General features: G+C 39.5%; 1 protein-coding gene and 1 pseudogene across 3 annotated transcripts in view; one reads left to right on the top strand and one right to left on the bottom strand.

The window, feature by feature from the left end:
* Positions 1-14,536, top strand: part of LOC142851557 (cytochrome P450 3A6-like) — a 132,305-nt gene that overhangs the window by 42,715 nt on the left and 75,054 nt on the right. The window contains exon 13 of one of the 3 annotated variants that reach the window (XM_075975315.1): positions 1,107-1,459. The exons of the other annotated variants lie outside the window; for them this stretch is intronic. Within the exon in view, the coding sequence (XP_075831430.1) occupies positions 1,107-1,202 (96 nt within the window). The 3' untranslated portion in view covers positions 1,203-1,459. Of the gene's footprint in view, positions 1-1,106; positions 1,460-14,536 lie in introns of those variants that run through there. 3 annotated transcript variants of the gene reach the window in all.
* LOC142837194 (tripartite motif-containing protein 43 pseudogene) lies at positions 5,044-5,895 on the bottom strand (annotated as a pseudogene).

The following is a 14,536-nucleotide window of genomic DNA, read 5'->3' as shown; positions in this document are numbered from 1 at the left end:
CCCCTGTAAACATTTACATACCCTCAGCATTTCCTCACCTCTTCCTATCAGTTAGGGAGTCTCCAGACATGACTCCAGCACCCTACCCATCCCTCCACTGCCCCACTTTTTAGGTATATAATGCTCCTGAAAAAAATAAAGTTGGCAGTTTGATCAGAATAAAAAAAAGAAATTGTTTAGTAATCAGGGTCAGACAATAGCATTTGCCATGTACAAAACCTACTTGTGGTTGTCTTTCCAGTTTACTGAATAAAACTTAACTTTATATAACCTGTTAAAATGTGTTTTCTATGTGTTCACAAATGTCCTTTACAAGGTTCAAACTTCTACACTTTAGTTAAAATTTAGATCACTAGGGAAGACATATAAAAATTTTATTTCAGGCCTTTTACAGAATAAGTGGTCAGTTTGTATGTTGAAGTATGAATAGATTGAAGCATGTTTCCATATCCCATACAAGTAATTCAAGATTCTTTGTGTTTGTCTTAGTAGGCGTCTCTATTTTGTGAAGAGACAACGTGATCATGGCAACTCCTATAGAACAACACATTTTTATTGAGGTTGTGTTTTATAATTTCAGAGATTTACTCTAGGGAGCAATGCAGCTGGCAGTATGGTGGTGTAAAGGCAGACATGGTGCCAGGGAAGTCTACATCTTAATCCAAAGGCAAGAGGAAGTGGCTTGAGACACTAGACACGACTTAAATATATGATACCTCAAAGCCCACCTCTACAGTGACATACTCCCTGCAAGACCACACATTCTTGAACAAGTCCACACCTCCTAATAATACCACCATCTTTGGTGGCCATGTTTTATCAAACCACCACATTGATAAAAAGTCATTTATTCACTTATAACGATAGATTTCTTTCTTTCTAGGAAGCAGTCCATGAGGGTCAGGGCGGTACAGAACATCCTATATATCTCAGCAAGCCTACATTTTGTATTCTGCCTCCCTCTTTTAAATCCTGAATGCTAGGGTAATAGCCATGTGATAACACAGGAATAAGTAGCTATTGTTATTAATATGTTGGTTCTATCAGTCTTCTGTGGAATTTGATGATTCATTTAACTTACTAATATACTTTTTCAACTATTTTAGGTTCCCTTGAAATTAAGAAAGACATTTCTTCTTACTCCAGAAAAACCTATTGTCTTGAAGATTATATCAAGAAAAGGAGACATAAATGAAGGTTGATTTTTATCTCAAGTTCTGATATGTTCTTCAGAGAGTGCATTCTAAGTAACTGGATTTTAATTTACTCCTCAAGAAAACCTAGACGAATATAACTCTAATCTACCACAGTTCATGACAGAATCTTCAATTATTTTTCATTGGCATGATAGAGTCTTGATTCTTGTGTATGAATGGAAAATGATTAATTAGCAATCCATATGTTCTTTCATATCAAAGTTTTCCCATGCCCAAAATAGTGCAATATGTTTCATTTCAAGTCTGATAAAGATTTTTCATTAATTTTGTTAGTATTGTTTCCATTATAAAATCCTTAATTTATCATTAATAGTTGAGTATTCCACCGATAATTATTCCTTACATTTTGATGAGTTTTAAGTTTCTGTGTTAAGCAACATCCACTTCACAAATAAAGTCTTTTGTTTAGATCTGAGACATATAATAGTGTATTCAAAGAAGGCTCAAAGAAAAATAGAGCAAACATATGAGGAGAGATGTCTGATCCTGGAACCACGGTATCAGTCAAAAATGCCACTACCCTCTGTGGGGGGGAGGGGGGCTGCTCACAAACTGTGCATTCTATAAATTCCCATTCAGCGGCTCCAACTGTGAGGTCTCCATTTTTCTCATGGCACACTGGCCACCAGGCAACGAGGCCAAAGGGATCAGAAGTACATAACAGGGCTTTTACAGATGTGAGTATGAGAGAAAAAAATTCCTGAGTCAGTGTCGGTGAGACAACTTAATTTTATCTCAGGGAGTGATGGCACTATATAGGATGGGGACAAAAGCCAGGGAATCTTCTAGAAGGTGCTCATAGGAAGATTTATTTACATTTATCAGTAAAGTCCCATCATACAGATTGTAACACAACACATTTTAGGATATGGGCAGCAGGGGGAGAGAATTTGCAAGGAAATGTATTAAAGGTTACTCTTTTTTTGAGACAGAGTTTCTCTGTAGTTTTGGAAACTGTCCCAGAACTAGCTCTCGTAGACCAGCTTGTCCTTGAACTCACAGAGATCCATCTGCCTCTGCCTCTGCCTCTGCTTCTGCTAAGATTAAAGGTGTGCACCAACACAGCCTGGCTAAAGGTCACTCTTAAGATGTGTCAAGCATCTAAGTTCAGGGACAGCTTCCAAATAAGGTCAGGCAGAGAATAGGAAGCCATGCTTGGGGAAAGGATTTCTCCATTTGTGCAAAACTCAGAGATGTCTGGTCATGATGAACATCAGCTTTAAGCAGCAGGACTTCCCTATGACAAACAGTATGTTTAATGTCTTCTGCAATAAGATCTTACTCTCATGGTATGATTAGAAACCAAGAACAATTGCAGTATCCTGTTTTTATGTGTCTTCAGGACAACTCTGATGAACAATCTGAGTTTAGATATCTTACATCTGTTAATGGGCTATTTATTAGACACCTTTGGCTTCTGAAAGTTGCATAATTCTCAACGTAGTCCGTATTTTCATATATACATGGAAGATGATCAAAATCTAGCTTTCCATCAGGCTTTTCCAAGCATAATCAGTCATAGTTATTCCTTTCTGCAACTCCTTCTCTACCATATCCTTAAAACTCATGGACTATAAAAGATGTCATACCTATCAGATTCTAAAGGACAAAGGTAGGGAAGGGCTAGAGTGCAATAGTGCCTTCCATATGTGAGAGGGTGGCTGCGTTGTTGAATTGTCCACAACTGTAGTTGCTTGCATAGGATCTAAACAAGTTCAAGCCAGTAAATATTCTAGCACAAAAGGTGATGGGATTCACAAGCACCCAGTAGAGCTATAGACAGCAGGTAGCTTTGGGGATAAGGAGAACCCACTTTCTTTAAGGGTAATGCTGCCTGGTGGACTAACTGTACTTCAGTAGATGGCTCTACTACTGGACTCAGTAGCTGAATAAAATAGAGGACACTAACTTTGCTGGGCATAGGGATTTGTGACAGATATGTTGGTTATTCAGGACAGGGGAGTCAGATGAATGTGATTAAACTGTATCATATGAAATGCAGAGATATTAATTAAAATATAAAAATTGGTTAAATTTCAAAACGTGACACTAATTTATAGCGTGCAAAGTTAATCTAAAGCAACATACATCCTTGTAATATATTTGTATATACTTTGATTGACTTGATTTTTAAATATAAGATTGTAGGTGAAGGCTGCTTTTTGTTTTCCAGCCACCTAGAACCAAAATAATCACACAGAAACTGTATTATTACAACACTGATTGGCCTATTATTAGCTCAAGCTTATTATTGGCTAACTCTTAGATCATAAAGCAACCCATTTCTATTAATCTGTGCATTGCATGTGGTTGTGACTTTCCAGTAATGTTCTGTCCAGTGTCTGGCATCTGTCTCCTGCGGTGGCTACATGACTTCTTCCAGACTCTGCCTACTTTCTCCTTCTCCTTACATCTCAGTCTGGATCTTCCACTCAGCTCTACTATCTTAAACCATTGGCCAAAAGTAGCTTTTTTTTTATAACCAATGAAAATAAAACATTCACAGCATACAGGGGGGAATTTCACATCACATCCTTTTTTCTGTCTAAATAAAAAGGAAGGTTTTTATCTTTAACATAGCAAGAATACATACAACAAAACATTTGTCAAGAAAAAATATGGTTACAATATTTATATCTATTTTATCTTTTATCATAATTAAGGAAAACCATAACTATAATTTTTTAACTCCATCGAAGCCTCCAGAAGAATATAATATTAACTAAATAAACAGGAATTACATTGTAAGCATCTTCCAAAACTCTAGAAATGACAGAGACATCTTGCTGCCTGGACAGTCACCCAAAGTTCTTCTGTAGCACTGGGGAACCCATCTTCAGCCTACAGGCCCATAGTATCTGGCAGACATTCAAATGAAGCAGAAAATTTCAAAGACAGTTCCACCTATATATGTCTAGTTAGTCAACCACTTTTTCTATGTCCTGCAGAATGTTTGGAAGACTCTTTCATGAAGGAGGAACCCCAAAGAAACATTTTACCATTAGGCAAATTCAACAGCCATCATTTCTTTGTGGGTCCTGCATGTCCAGCTCATACAGCATAATATCAAGTAGTCCAGGAAAGATCAGGATTTTTTTGCCCAAATGGCTGACAAACTCCATAAGAAACCTCTTGGTTGCCCGTCATCCTCTTGAAGTAGATTGGTGCTGCCAAGAGCATATGTGTCTCATTGTAATGAAAAGTTTTAAGTTCTTAACACATTTTAAATTCCGTATTCTGATAATATTTTAAAGGCTTGAGGAATACCTATCTAACTGAAATCTCTCTCTCTCTCTCTCTCTCTCTCTCTCTCTCTCTCTATATATATATATATATATATATATATATATATATATATACCATGACTACAAGTTTGAGTATTTAGGTGATTATTTATTAACCTATATTCCTTTTTTTATTCATACAAATTTATTAATATATGTACATTCATAGGAACATTTCAAATATTCACAATTGACCAGATGATTTTTTGATTACCCTCATTCACCCAGGAAAGAAGGAATGCACCCTCAGTTTCAAATGCTTGCACTGTATTCCATAACCCGGATAATATACAGACCCTACAGTTCAGTTCCAAGAGTCCTCCAAATCCAGTTCCCGGTAATATTTCCCTGAGATGAAGTTCTGGCATCCCTAGGAGGCCAGCTACATTCCAGCAGGATTCACAGGTGTATCCTGTTGCCGAGGTCTAAACCTGACGCTTCTCATGGCATTAAATAGGTTCATCTTATAGTGGAGTATGGTTAGATTTTCAAAGAAAATATGCACTGTGGTCATTTCATCAATGAAGACACTCTCCTTCAAACTAGTCGAAGCTTTCATCCAGTCCACTGAGGGCTAGGACATAGAGTTCTGGTTTCATGGCCAGGGGCTTCATCAATTGAATTGACTCACTCCTTCTGAATATGTCATCAAAATCCTGGAGCAGTACCACATATGGCTCCTGGGACATTGCCATCAGCTCCTTATACATATCTCTTAGTTGTTTGCCCTTTTGAACTATCATGGCTTCACTTTCCATGAGTTTCTCTAAATAATAATTGCCTTCCTCTTTCATACACTCAATAGCCTCTTCTTCCTGCTCAGAGAGGTCTGGATAACATGACCTGTACTCTGCCCTTATCTTTAGTTCTCTTAGAATCAAGCAGTTCTTCCACAGAATTATCATTCTTTTCTCTGCCTCTAGATTCTCTTCATTTTGATGGATCTTATTCCATATTGATTCCATTTGCTTCAGAAGTCTCTCCATTTGACCCTCAGCAGCTGCTTCTATGGGACAGTGTCTGTGACCTCTGTGCTCATGGGAGTCAGAGCAGAGCTGACAGAGGTAGATCCTGGTCTCCATACAGAAGATCCCCTTGGTCTCCTTGTGGGTCACACACTTATTCTCCTCAGCGCTCAGGTAATTCATGAGGCTGGCTTGTTTGGTGATGGACACCAGCTTCTTCAGAACAATGCTGGTTCTGAAGTCCTTCTGCTGGCATGGTTCCCTACACGTAGGGCATTGGACAGAGAGCAGGCTGTCTTCCCAGGAAAGGTGGAGGCAGGCTCGACAGAAGCTGTGGCCACAGCTTATGGTGACTGGGTCTGTAAGGTAGCTCATGCAGATGAAGCAGTTGAGTTCTTCCTGGAAGGCCTGTGAGAGGTCTGACTCCATTTCTCCAAGGAATTGTCTCTGGCCTCAGCAGTGTTTACTGGAGACACAACAGTATTAGCTCTGCTCTGGGGTCCAAACCTCAATGTTCGGAGGTGATAAATCTAGCAGTCTCCGGAGCCAGAATGTTTGGAAACACACTCTGCCTGCTCTGCTGAAAAATGGGCCTAGCTGGGCCCAGGAGTGTCCTTATATAGTCTCTAGAGACCACGCCCACTTCCTCCCATTGTTGACTGGGGATTCTGCCCTGCCCATTCCCACAGTCCTTAAGTCCCAAAGAAATACACATACACAGAGGTCCACATTAATCTTAAACTGGTTGGCCTGGTAGCATAGGCTTCTTATTAACTCTTATACCTTATATTAGCCCATCATTCTTGTCTGTGTTAGACACATGACTGGGTAGCTTTTTCGGCAAGGCAGTCACATCTTGTTTGCACTGTGTCTGAATGGTAACTCTTGATTGACCTTTTCCTCCTCCCAGAATTCTCCTATTTTGGTCGCCCTAGCTATTCTTCCTCCCTGGCTACTGGCCAACCAGCATTTTATTAAAATATAATTGAGAAGGTAAAGACCATCGTCCTACATAATCCCATGGTTTCTTTTAGTTTCTTTCATTTTTATTGTTTGTAGTTTATTAGATCTTCTTGTCTCCTCTTCTCAAGTGTTGGGATTAAAGGTGTGTGCCTTCAACCTTGAACTATAGGAGATCTGCTTGCCTCTGCCCCCCAAGTGTGGGGATTAAAAGTGTGTGCCACCTGACCTTGAACTCACAGAGATATCCCCCTCATCTGCCTCCCAGCTGTTGGGATTAGTTTGAGCCACCACACCTTGAACTCACAGAGTTCTGCCTGTCTCTGCCTCCCAGGTGCTGGGATTAAAGGTGTGTGTTACAAACCTTAAATTCACAGAGATCCCCTGCCTCTGCCTCTCTATTGTTGGGACTTGAGTGTGCGACACCGTTCCCAACTATTCTCTTTCTCTATTTTTATTTTAAGGACTTTATTTTTTTCCTTTTTTTCTCCCAAGCCTAAACATATTTTTTTATCACACTGTAAATATTTACAGGTTTTCTTCATCTGAATATATCTTTACTGTATATCTCTCTTTTGCTAACCACATGAGTCTTTATTTTGCTAAGAAATATTGCTTAAATTAAAGCCTTGGCTGGAGACATGTTTCTCAATACAATCTATGGAGTTTCAAGGTCCCTGCCACCACCATGTTGCATGTTATTTGCTACTCATTAACACCATTTAAGTGCTTGGTGGTAGGGCCTCTTAAAATAGCTACAAGGTTTTGCTTCTAAAACTGAGTCAGGAAACCTCTCTTAAATGAGGTACACCTGACTCCAGGAAACAGAGCCCACATGAGAAAATGCTACCAAGAAGCCATGCTTAACTATGTTCTTTTTGTTTCCACAATTACTTCCCAAGCTCTCTCAGGTTTTAAGTGGATTTAGCTGTCCACATTGGTTTCATCCTGTTAATCGGGTTTCTGTCCTGCCTGATCCCTGAGCCATTAGTCCCAATGAAACACACAGAGGTGTCCATTAGTGATAAAATGGTTGACCTAGTAACTCAGGCTTCTTATTAATTAATTCTTTCTTACATATTAAATTTGCCCTTAATTCTTTTCCATGTTAGCCATGTGACTTGGTACCTTTTTTAGCAAGGTATTCTCACCTTGTTTTTCTGTGTCTGGGTCATAACCAGAGACTGCTCCTTCCTCAGCATTCAAACAATTCAAAGAGAGCATAATAGCATACAGTATCAAGATTTTCTGTGTATTTTCCATCTTTGTGTGGCTTTATTTTAACCCCTATTTCATTTATTTTTACTTTTTGAGACAAGTTCTCTGTATATCTTTGTCCTGGACTAACTCTGTAAACCAGGCTGTCCTTGTACTCTCAGAGATCCCTCTGTCTGCCTCCCAGGCATTGGGATTAAAGGTGTGTGCTACCACACCTTGAAGTCTCAGAGGTCAATCTCTCTCTGCCTCCCAAGCGTTGGGATTAAAGGTGTGTACTACCACAGGGAACTACTTCCTTTTCTTCTTTTTTACTTTTAAGAACTTTAACTTTTTTTTCAAGCCTGCATATATTTTTTTCTTTTTTTATTATTTTTTTATTGATAGAAGGATAATAATAAAAAAAAAACAAATTTCCACCTCCTCCCAGCCTCCCATTTCCCTCCCCCTCCTCCCACTCTTCTCCCCCTCTTCCCACCCTTCTCCTCCTCCCCCCACTCCACTCCCCCTCCCTCTCCAGTCCAAAGACCAATCAGGGTTCCCTGCCCTGTGGTAAGTCCAAGGTCCTCCCCCCTCTGTCCATATTTAGAAAGGTGAACATCCAAACTGGCTAGGCTCCCACCAAGCCAGCACATTAAGTAGGATCAAAACCCCATGCCATTGTCTTTGGCGTCTCATCAGCCCTCATTGTTTGCCATGTTCAGAGAGTCCAGTTTTATCCCATGCTTTTTCAGTAACAGTCCAGCTGGCCTTGGTGAGCTCCCAGTAGATCAGCTCCACTGTCTCAGTGGGTTGGTGCACCCCTCGTGGTCCCGACTTCTTTTTCATGTTCTCCCTCCTTCTGCTCCTCATTGGGACCTTGGGAGCTCAGTCCAGTGCTCCAGTGTGGGTCTCTGTCTCTATCTCCATCCATCACCAGATGAAGGTTCTAGGATGATATGCAAGATATTTGTCAGTATTGCTCTAGGACAGGGTCATTTCAGGTTCCCTATCCTAAGGAAGTTGAGCACGACCTTATGTGTCTTTTGGCCATTTGAACTTCTTCTGTTGAGAATTCTCTGTTCAGTTCAGTGCCCCAATTTTTAATTGGGTTAATTAGCATTTTAAAGTCTAGTTTCTTGAGTTCTCTATATATTTTGGAGATCAGACCTTTGTCTGTTGCGGGGTTGGTGAAGATCTTCTCCCAGTCAGTAGGTTGCCTTTGTGTCTTAGTGACAGTGTCCTTTGCTTTACAGAAGCTCTCAGTTTTAGTAGGTCCCATTTGTTCAATGTTGCCCTTAATGTCTGTGCTTCTGGGGTTACCCAAGAAGCGATCACATGTGCCCATCTGTTGTAGGGTATTTCCCACTTTCTCGTCTATCAGGTTCAGTGTTTTCGGGCTGATATTGAGGTGTTTAATCCATTTGGACTTGAGTTTTGTGCACGGTGATAGATATGGGTCTATTTTCATTCTTCTACAGGTTGACATCCAGTTGTGCCAGCATCATTTGTTGAAGATGCTTTCTTTCTTCCATTGTATACTTTTAGCTCCTTTATCGAAAATGAGATGTTCATACGTTTGTGGGATAAAATCAGGGTCTTCTATACGATTCCATTGGTCGACTTCTCTGTTTTTATGCCAGTACCACCCTGTTTTCATTACTGTAGCTCTGTAATAGAGTTTGAAGTCAGAGATGGTAATGCCTCCAGAAGATCCTTTATTGTATAGGATTATTTTGGCTATCCTGGGTTTTTTGTTTTTCCATATAAAGTTGATTATTGTCCTCTCCAGATCTGTGAAGAATTTTGATGGGATCTTGATGGGGATTGCATTGAATCTATAAATTGCCTTTGGTAGAATTGCCATTTTTACTATGTTGATCCTCCCAATCCAAGAGCAAGGGATGTCCATCCATTTTTTGGTATCCTCTTCAATTTCTTTCTTCAAAGACTTAAAGTTCTTGTCAAATAGATCTTTCACTTCTTGGTTAGGTTTACCCCAAGATATTTTATGCTGTTTTTGGCTATTTTGAATGGAGAAGCTTCTCTGATTTCCCTCTCTGCTTCCATATCCTTTGTGTATAAGAGGGCGACTGATTTTTTGCAGTTGATCTTGTATCCTGCCACATTACTAAAGCTGTTTATGAGCTGTAAAATTTCTTTGGTGGAGTTTTGGGGGTCGCTTATGTACACTATCATATCATCTGAAAATAACGAAAGTTTAACTTCTTCCTTTCCCATTCGAATCCCCTTGATCCCATTATGTTGTCTTATTGCTATTGCTAGAACTTCAAGCACTATATTGAAGAGATATGGAGAGAGTGGACAGCCTTGTCGTGTTCCTGATTTAAGTGGGATGGCTTTGAGTTTTTCTCCGTTTAATTTGATGTTAGCTGTCGGCTTGCTGTATATAGCTTTTATTATATTTAGGTATGACCCTTGTATCCCTAATCTCTCCAAGACGTTTAACATAAATGGATGTTGAATTTTGTCAAATGCTTTTTCAGGATCTAATGAAATGATCATATGGTTTTTTTCTTTCAGTTTATTTATATGCTGGATTGCATTGATAGATTTTCGTATGTTGAACCAGCCCTGCATCTCAGATATGAAGCCTACTTGATCATAATGGATAATTTTTCGGATGTGTTTTTGGATTCGGTTTGCCAGTTTTTTGTTGAGGATTTTTGCGTCGATATTCATGAGTGAGATTGGCATGTAATTCTCTTTCCTGGTTAAGTCTTTGTGTGGTTTTTGTATCAAAGTAACTGTAGCTTCATAAAAGGGATTTGGTAATGACCCTTCTGTTTCTATATTGTGGAATACATGGAGGAGTATAGGTATTAGGTCTTCTTGGAAGCTCTGGTAGAATTCCGCATTGAATCCATCTGGCCCTGGGCTTTTTTTTGGTATGGAGGTTTTTGATAACAGCTTCTAATTCTTCACGACAGACAGGTCTGTATAGATTGTTCACCTGGTCCTGGTTTAGTTTTGGTAAATGGTATTTATCTAAAAAAAGTGTCCATTTCTTTTACATTTTCCAGTTTGTGGCATACAGGCTTTTGTAGTAAGATCTAATGATTCTCTGAATTTCCTCTGTGTCTGTGGTTATGTCCCCCTTTTTATTTCTGATCTTATTAATTTGCAAGTTTTCTCTCTGCCGTTTGACTAGTTTGGGTAGGGGTTTGTCAATCTTGTTGATTTTCTCCAGGAACCAGCTTTTTGATTCATTGATTCTTTGGATTGTTTTCTGTGTTTCTATTTTGTTGATTTCTGCCCTCAGTTTGATTATTTCCAGTCTTCTACTCCTCCTAGGTGAGTCTGCTTCTTTTTTTTCTAGAGCTTTCAGGTGGGCTGTTAAGTCTCCAATGTGTGCTTTCTCTGTTTTCTTTAAGTGGGCACTTAGTGCTATGAACTTTCCTCTCAGGACAGCTTTCATAGTGTCCCATAAGTTCGAGTATGTTGTTTCTTTATTTTCATTGAATTCAAGGAAGACTTTAATTTCTTTCTTTATTTCTTCCTTAATCCAGTTATGGTTCAGTAGTTGACTGTTCAGTTTCCATGAATTTGTAGGCTTTTTGGGGGTAGCATTGTTGTTGAATTCTAACTTTAATCCATGGTGATCTGATAAGACACAGGTGGTTAGTAATATTTTTTGTAACTCTGTAAGTTAGCTTTTTTACCGAGTATGTGGTCAATTTTCGAGAAGGTTCCATGAGCTGCAGAGAAGAAGGTATATTCTTTCCTCTTTGGGTGGAATAATCTATAGATGTCTGTTAAGTCCATTTGCTTCATTACCTCCATTAATTCTTTAATTTCTCTGTTAGGTTTCTGTCTGATTGACCTGTCCATTGGTGAGAGAGGAGTGTTGAAGTCTCCTACTATTAGTGTGTGCGGTTTGATGGCTGCCTTGAATTTTAGCAATGTTTCATTTACGTTCGTGGGTGCTTTTATATTAGGGGCATAGATATTCAGGATTGAGACTTCATCCTGATGAATGGTTCCTGTTATGAGTATAAAATGTCCCTCTCCATCTCTTCTGATTGATTTAAGTTTGAAGTCAACTTTGTTAGAAATTACTATGGCCACACCTGCTTGTTTCTTAGGTACATTTGCTTGATAAGCCTTTTCCCAGCCCTTTATTCTGAGTAGGTGCCTGTCTTTGTGGTTGAGGTGTGTTTCTTGTAGACAGCAGAATGTTGGACCCTGTTTTTGTATCCAATCTCTTAGCCTGTGCCTTTTTATAGGTTAGTTGAGCCCATTGACATTAAGTGATATTAATGACCAGTGGTTGTTAACTCCGGTCACTTTTTTAGTAGTAGGGTTTGTGTGTTTCCCTTCTTTGAGTTGCGCTGGTGAAGGGTCTCTAGATGTCTGAGTTATTGTGGTCATTGTTGGACTCCTTGGTTAGTGATTTTCCTTCTATTATTTTCTGTAAGGCTGGATTTGTGGCTACGTATTGTTTAAATTTGTTTTTATCCTGGAAAATTTTGATTTCTCTATTTATAGTGAACAAAAGCTTGGCTGGATATAGTAGTCTAGGCTTGCATCCATGGTCTCATACTTTTTGAAGTACATCTATCCAGGACCTTCTGACTTTCATGGTTTCCATAGAGAAGTCAGGTGTAAGTCTGATAGGTTTACCTTTATAAGTAACTTGGCCTTTTCCCTTTGCGGCTCTTAATATTCTTTCTTTATTCTGTATATTTATTTTGTGTTTTGATTATTATATGGCAAGGGGATGTTTTTTTTTGATCCAGCCTATTTGGTGTTCTGTATGCTTCTTGAACCTTCGTAGGTACATCCTTCTTCAGGTTGGGAAAGTTTTCTTTTATAATTTTATTAAGTATATTTTCTGGACCGTTGAGCTGCACTTCTTCTCCTTCTTCTACTCCAATTATTCTTAGGTTTGGTCTTTTTATTGTGTCCCATATTTCCTGAATGTTTTGTGATGAGAGTTTGTTGGACTTGCTGTTTTCTTTGATCAGTGCGTTTATTTTCTCTATGTTATCCTCAGAATCTGAGATTCTTTCTGCTATCTCTTGTATTCTGCTGGTAATGCTTGTTTCTGTAGTCTCTATTCGTTTACCTAGATTTTCTATGTCGAGCCGGCCCTCTGTTTGTATTTTCTTCTTTGCCTCCATTTCAGTTTTCAAGTCATGGACTGTTTCCATTATCTGCCCGATTGTTTTTCCTTGGTTTCCTAGGGTATCATTCACTGATTTACTCAATTCCTCAAACTTTCTGTTATACTTCTCATCCATTTCTATAAGGATGTTTTTTATATGCTGTTTAAGGGTGTCAATCACTTTCATGAAGTCAGTTTTTTCTACTTCTTCTTGATTAAGGTGTTCATGTCCTCCTGTTGTGAGGTCGCTGGCTTCTGGTGGGTTTGTGTTGTTTTTCAGATTGTTGGGTGAATTCTTCCACTGGTGTCTCCCCATCTCTTCCTCCCAATACTCCCCTATAGATCTTCTTTTACAGGATCAGGTCTTCTTGCCCACTGATGTACCTTCCCAGTGATGTCATTCCCCAGTGATGTTTCTCCTGGTGTCCACATCGGATCTCCTTGCTGCTTGGTTGGCTCACAAACAAAGGGCCCACCCTGCTTGCTGCAGGCAGGCTATGGAGACAAAGGAGCTACCGCCCTCCCCTTTGCCCTCTGCTTCAGGTTTGGTCCCAGTGCCCAAACAGGCTGAGCTGGGAGGTACTATGCCACTAAAGAAGGGAGGGAGGAAGGGAGACAGGGGGAGGGGGGATCTGGATGTAAGCTGGATGGGATAGGAAGAGAGAGGGGGTATCGGGCAGTATAGCCCCTGTAGGATGACCAGGAAGTGTAGACGGGCTGTTCCCGGGTGCCGCAGCACCTACTCACCACAATGATGTTTCACTCAGTGCCCAGATCGAAACTCCGTGCTGCTTGGTTAGCTCGCAAACAAAGGGCCCACCCTGCTTGCTGCAGGCAGGCTATGGAGACAAAGGAGCTACCACCCTCCCCTCTGCCCTCTGCTTCGGGTTCGGTCCCAGCGCCCAAGCAGGCTGATCTGGGATGCTCTCTGCCTCCAGAGAAGGGAGGGAGGGAGGGAGCCAGGGGGTGGGGGGATCTGGATGTAACCTGGATGGGATAGGAAGAGAGATGAGGTACTGGGCAGTATAGCCCCTGTAGGATGACCAGCTATATTTCTTAATTATACATTATATTTTTAAATGAGCTGCACTAACATAATACCTTAATAAAGAGTAGAAATATAAATAACAGAATTGATCTTAAATTTGTATCAATAAACCAATATCCATACCAATACAAAGAATTCATGTCTATAGCGTATCTCCCTTTAAAGATAAACAAACATTTATAAACAGTATTTGGGAATTTGGGTGTAGCTCTCTCCATACTGCTTCCTCATTTTGCTGGAAAAAGTAATTTTAGGAGTTTATAGAGACCTTACAGGGGGTCTTGTTCCATTGAACCATATTAGTCTGGAAGGAATCCAAAGGTTCTCATCTTCTGTTGATAAAAATGCAGAACCTCTTTTTCAAAGCGACATATCATTTAGACTCAAATTTTGAAGTCAAAATAACTTTAATATACACATGTTGGTTTAGCTTAGCAACACATACAATGAAATGTCTTTTTACTTAGCTCATTCACAGTCAAAAGATTCAAAGAAAACACAATAATATACATAATTCAGATTCTCTGTGTATAATCCATCTTTATGTGGCTTATTTTTCTTTACTCCTTTAATCTATGACTGCCTGTACTCTGTCATTTTGAAGACATTGTTTTATCTTTTAAATGATTTACTTCTTTTTATAATTTTGTATACTCTTTTTCTTCTCTCTCCCAAGTCTATGTACATTTTTAAAAACACACTGTCTCGTTTAGAGGTCTTTTATGTCTGAATCTGTCCTA

The sequence above is a fragment of the Microtus pennsylvanicus genome, chromosome 1 (assembly GCF_037038515.1).
Source record: "Microtus pennsylvanicus isolate mMicPen1 chromosome 1, mMicPen1.hap1, whole genome shotgun sequence".
NCBI lineage: Eukaryota > Metazoa > Chordata > Mammalia > Rodentia > Cricetidae > Microtus > Microtus pennsylvanicus.
The sequence above is the reverse complement of the archived record's forward strand: the minus strand, read 5'-3'. Positions and strand labels throughout refer to the sequence as shown.